The sequence below is a fragment of the Henckelia pumila genome, unplaced genomic scaffold, assembly GCF_033568475.1.
Source record: "Henckelia pumila isolate YLH828 unplaced genomic scaffold, ASM3356847v2 CTG_461:::fragment_3, whole genome shotgun sequence".
NCBI lineage: Eukaryota > Viridiplantae > Streptophyta > Magnoliopsida > Lamiales > Gesneriaceae > Henckelia > Henckelia pumila.
The window spans coordinates 12,627,246-12,633,206 of record NW_027331831.1 but is presented as its reverse complement, the minus strand read 5'-3'; the positions used below and the strand labels follow the sequence as shown (position 1 = coordinate 12,633,206).

Genomic DNA, 5,961 nt, shown 5'->3' with positions numbered 1-5,961 from the left:
TTGAAAAACGGTAGACCTTTGTCTGCTGACCTTGAAATAAATCGGTTTAAAGCGGACATTCTTCCTGCTAACTCTTGGAGCCCTTTAATGCTTTTGGGGGGGAGTCATGCTCAGTACTGCCTTGATTTTTTCGGGGTTCTCTTCTATTCCTCGCTGTGACACCATGTACCCTAAAAATTTTCCCCCACGAACTCCAAAAGTGCATTTTTCAAGGTTCAGTCTCATTCGATACTTCCTCAATATCTCAAAACTTTCATTGAGATCCTCTATATGCTTGATAGCCAATACGATTTTCACTAGCATGTCATCGATATAAACTTCCATATTCCTCCCGATTAATTTTTCAAACATTTTTTTTACTAACCTTTGATATGTAGCCCCTACATTCTTTAATCCAAAAGACATCACTTCGTAACAGTAGATACCATGGTCGGTAATGAAACTAGCTTTCTCTTGGTCTTAGGAGCTAAAGCTATTTGGTTGTATCCTTGATAAGCATCCATGAAAGTGAATAGCTCACATCCGGCAGTGGATTCAACCAATAAATTGATTCGAGGCAAGGGGAAGAGATCTTTGGGGCATGCCTTCTTAAGGTCTATGAAATCAATGCATAAACGCCACTTTCCTCCTTGTTTAGGAACAAGCACTACATTCGTCATCCATTCTGGGTGAGAAACTGGCATAATATAATTGTTCTTTACAAGGTTCTCTACCTCGGCCAAAATATGCTTGTTTTTTTCTGCTCCAAAAGATCGTTTCTTTTGCTTTACTGGTTTTATCCTTGGGTCCACATTAAGGTGATGGAGGGTGTATTCATATGGTATTCCTGGCAAGAATTCACCTTGCCAAGCAAATACATCTGCATTCTTTTGAAGGAAAACTGTTAGCAACTCCTCCAACTCAGGGGTCATTTCTGTTCCAATCTTCAGAGTTTTTGCGGAATTTCCTTGAATTATATCTATCCGTTTAAGCGCTTTGGTTGCCTCCAAATTTTTTTTTCTTTCAAAATCACCTTCGATAGTATGCACTTGATCAGGTGAAGATTCAACTGCACTTGGTTGCTTTCTCTTTTTTAATGAAATTTCATCCGCCCTTATCTTTCTCTTGCAACTGGCTGAGTCCCGCAAAACATTGGCATGACATTCGCGAGCCAACCTGCTATCACCAATAGCTTCACCTACTCCTTCAGACATTGGGAACTTCAAATTCATATGATATGTTGATCCCACTGCTTGGAACATGTTTAGACTTAGGTGTCCCAATATGATATTCTATGCGAAGGAAGCATTGACTACCAGGAACTTCACCATTTTTGTAACCCTCTTTGGATAAAATCCAAGGGAAAGAGGAACGGTAACCTCCCCTAGTGCTTCCACTACTTCTCTAGAGAATCCTATTAAAGGGGTGTTAACGGGCGTTAACTGCGCATTGTCTATTCCCATCTTAGCAAATGCATTATAGAAAACGATATCCGCCGAGCTGCCTGAATCAACCAATATATTTTTCACCCAGTGGTTGGAGACCGTAGCGGAAATAACTAACACATCATTGTGCTCAACTAGTGGGAATTCCCTATCAGAATCAGTGAATGTCATTTCTCTGGAGACTTTTGACACTTCACAAATGTCCTTGTTTCGAACCTGATGTGGAGAGTGATCTTGTCTTGGAATATTACGTAGAGCAGCTTTTCTGGCCCTACTCGAATCTCCACAGGCTGGCCCCATGTTATCACAGCAAAAACCCCTCCAGTTCGTAAATTATCATGGAAATCTCAACTTTGTTTGCCTGGTGTTTCCTGATTTTTTGGAGGTTCTCTGTTTCGGTGGTTATTGCGGGGCTTTGTATCTCCCTAATAATGATGAGATTTATTTACAAAATCTATTAAGTAGCATCTCCTGATCAACTTCTCTATCTCTGCCCTTAAGCTAAAACAATATTCTGTGGAGTGCGCTCTGTCTTTATGAAATGGCAATACTTGTCTGACTTTTGCCTCTTTGGGTTGTCTTTCATTGGCCGAGATGACTGTAGCAATCCTTGTTTTTTTGCCACCATTAATATATCAGTGAGACGTGCATTTAAGTGCATGTGCTGATGAAGAGGGCCCTGAAATCCTCGTTTCTCTTCCTTTCGATTTTCTCTTGGTTTCTCCTCCTCTCTTCTTCTCTTTCCCAAGTAACGCGGCTCGACAGTTTCCTCAATGCGTATGTATTTTTCAGCCCTCCCTAATTGTTCTTCTAGAGTAATTGGGGGTTTGCCTGCTATTGACTCTTTGAACTTGCGGTGTCGGAGGTTTTGCTGCATAATTCATGCTAGTAGATCATGATTGACGTGTGGGATCTCGTGGACAGCTTGAGTGAAGCGTTGTACAAATTCCCTTAAGCTCTCGCCTTCTTTCTGGACTATCGAAAATAGGTAAGATACAGTCTTAGGGTATTTTCGGTTAATGGAGAACTGATGGAGAAAACACTTAGTGAATTGCTCCAAGCTTGCAATGGTTCCTGATGGGAGTTTATTAAATCAGGACAGAGCTCGATCAGCCAATGTAGTTCGGATGATCTTGCAATACGCAACATCATTGAGGTCGTACAAATCAGCCTTTGCATAGAACTTGTCCAGGTGATCCTGAGGGTCTCCTGTTCCATTGTATTCTGGCATATTTGCTATTTTAACTCCTGTTGGAAGTACTTCAGCTAGAATCAGGATTGAACGGGCTGCGCCGGGCTGGTAGGATTGCCAAAGCACTTTCTCCCTTCTCCTCAGTGCGAAAACCTGTGTGCGTGGGACTGTGGCTATATGACTCATCTTCGTTTAACATTGTTTCCCTTCTTGAGTTGGAGTGTGGCATCCTGTTCATCCCAGTTTCCTCTCTTTCTGTCCGTCTTCTTTCCTGGTCGTGAGGTGGAGGTAGGTTGCCATTTATGCTATGGTTGTTTTCCTGATTTGGCTGTTGGGCCCTAGATAATGTACTATAGCTTCTGTTGCAGCACGTGAGGCAGCCTCTTCCAACATGGCCTTCAATGCATTAGGAGTGATACAGAGCTCTTGTTGCGGTGGGGGGACAGGAGGCGGAAGCTCCTGACTACCTTCATTGTTATGGGTAGTATGTGATCACGTTTGCATCTTCAGTGAATAGGTGAGTTTCCGATAGACGGCGCCAATCTGATGCGGGCGAATAATTGTCTCCCTTAATCAGAGTAAATCGGTTGATTCTCGAAATTAGGATGTAACACCCGGTATTTTTAAATACGTAAATCCGCATGCATAATTAGGATATTTAATTATTTAAATTTTAGATTTATGGGTTAAATAATTATGTGAATTATTTGTGCATGATTTAATTTATTTTTTTAAGCATTTAACCCATAATTAGTGATTTTTATGATTTTTAGTATTTTAATTATTTTATCGCGTAGACGGGACCGTGGACGGACGAGATGACAACTTTCTAGCCAAATTATTTTATGAGCCTTTTTAGAGCCCTAAAATATTATTATGAGTTTTATTATCTCAAAATTTTAAGTATTTAATTTTATATAATTTTAGGAGTCCATTTTTATTCAAAATAAGCCAAAATATTGACTTTTTAGTATTTTTAAAATTCCCTTAATTATGTATTTCGGGATTTTCATATGTTTAACTTAAATTATCAGATTTTAACTTTTAAGTTAGAGTTTTAAAATTTTATATTTTATATTTAAACCTTTTAATTATCTTAAAACCTATTTTAATTAAAATAAAACTCTAACCTAATTCCCACCCCAAACCCCACGTTATTCTTCATCTTAGCCGCCTCCCTCTCCTCCATCTTCATCTTCTTCCTCGAGCCAAGGTGACTCCATAGCTCTATTTTTTTCCGAAAGTTTCGAAGGGTTGTTCATCGTTCGTCGTCCCGGGAATTGTTCTACGCGCTTCTAAACTCAAACATCGGTGAAAGGCATGATTCTTTCTATAATTTTCGCACCATATCAGTGTATATTATGAGTGTGTCGAGTATGCCTCAAAGTATTTTTAGATCTTCAGAAATACTAGTCGGTTTTGATGTTGGGGACATGTTTATGCAATTTTTTTTTATCATGACTCACGTTTCTGTTAGCCATGGTTGTTCTAGCTGCTGGTCCAAGGGTCATAGGGTGCCTTAGGGTCCCTAGAGTCGGCTTTGGTCAGGTGGATCGAGCCAAGGGAGGGCTGGACAGAAGCTACACCAGCTGATGTATGGCTGTGCGCAGGTTTAGGGTTGGCAGGAAGGAGGCTCGGGTTTGAGGGTCCAGGCTGCATGGGGGCTGGGGTCAGGTCAGGTTAGGTCCGCCCGGACGTGGGCTATGTTCGGGCGGCGGCGCTCCGGCCAGGGGCGGCCGGAGTAGGCCGGCAGCAGCCACGGAGTGGCTGCTGCTCACGGCCGCGGCCGAGGAGAGCCTAGGGCTTCGGGTTCTAGGGTTATCTGTTGGGTCCGGGTCGGGTCTGTAGGTTAGTGGGTCGGTTTAAGTGGGTCCGGGTCCGGGTTTGGTGGGCCGAACTCGAGTCTTTTTATTTTTAAAGTATTTTATGAATTAATTGGTTTTTGGGCCAATTAATTAGAAATAAAATTATTTGGACTCCCAAATAATTTTATTTGGACTTTTAAAATTTTAATTAAGTTAGTCCATTAATTTTATGGGCTTTTGAGCCCATAAAAGTTATTGGGCCAGTCTTTGGACTTTTGGGCCCGTTGGGCCAGTTTAAGTTGTTATTGGGCTTAGTGTATTTTAATGGGCTTTATTAATTTAATTGGGCTTAGAATAATTATTTGGGCTTAAGGTTTAAGATATTGGGCTTAAGTATGTTAATGGGCCAGATTTAAGTAAATGGGCTTGAGAGTTTTAGGGCCAGCAGTCCAGGACCATCCATGAGAAAAATTTGCATGTGTCCTGAATATATATTTAATTATTTTTATGCATTTAAGTTATTTTAATAATTATATGTAGTAAGAAATTAAATTAAATATATATGAAGGACACACATTTTATTCAAGTACATGCATTCATGAAATAATATTTTATGCATGATTTAATGTTTAAGGTTGAGCAAGAAAATATTTTATGTTGGAAGTTGAAGTAGTGTGACAATTTAAGGGGGATTCGTCCCCATATGATTGAAGGGCAGTTTACTGCCAATTTAAGAGGTGATTCGTCACCGGCCACGTACGTTGATTTCCACGCTGATCAGTATTTAATGTATGATTTAAGGTTACACTACGAATACAACCATGCGATGTTAGAAAATTAATTGCTCAACAATGTTATGTATTATGTTATTTTAAGTTAATTTAAGTTATGATATGTTTTGTATTTTTGAAGCGTGCTCATTCATGTATATGTATGTACTAGTATTGAATTGTTTTAAATTATTTTCAAACCCTTGTTATGTTAGCATGTTGGGCCTCTAGGCTCACTACACTGGTATGGTGCAGGTGAGTACATAGAGGAAGATGTAGCTCCCACCGGAGGCGAGGATAGATGAGCGGACATGCAGTGACCCCGTGACCGTGATAGATGTCTGAGTCACATGCATGTTTTGTGCCTCTGATTTCAGATAGTCCACCAGAGAAGTTGAGGCAGTTTGTGGAGGGTTTGAGGGTGGATATCAAGCATGATGTTCGCATGGCAGACGTCCTTACTTATGAGTCTGCAGTCAGTAGAGCCTTGCGTTCCGAGGAGGGTCGGAGAGAGATCCAGAGGGAGCAGCAGGGGAAAAGGCAGTTTCAGGCTGGGTACCAGCGACCTTCTTCGCAGCCTCCTGCGAAGAAGCAGTATACAGGGCCGGCTAAGGGCCCGAATCAGCAGCAGAGGCCACAGCAGCAGAGGCCGCAGCAGCAGAGGGGCGGGGCCCCTAATGCCATAGCTTATCCTACTTGCCCGAAGTGTCAGAAGATGCATTCGGGACCTTGTCTTTTGGGAGCGGGAGTGTGCTACCATTGTAGGGAGC

General features: G+C 41.4%; 1 protein-coding gene across 1 annotated transcript; it reads right to left on the bottom strand.

Moving 5' to 3' along the window:
* Positions 1-404: 404 nt before the first annotated feature.
* Positions 405-1,724, bottom strand: LOC140872022 (uncharacterized). The gene is made up of 2 exons (XM_073274759.1): positions 1,296-1,724; positions 405-1,199 (listed from the first exon to the last, which is right to left on the bottom strand). The coding sequence occupies exons 1-2, from the start codon at positions 1,722-1,724 to the stop codon at positions 405-407; spliced, it is 1,224 nt and encodes a 407-aa protein (XP_073130860.1).
* Between the last annotated feature and the right edge of the window lie 4,237 nt (positions 1,725-5,961).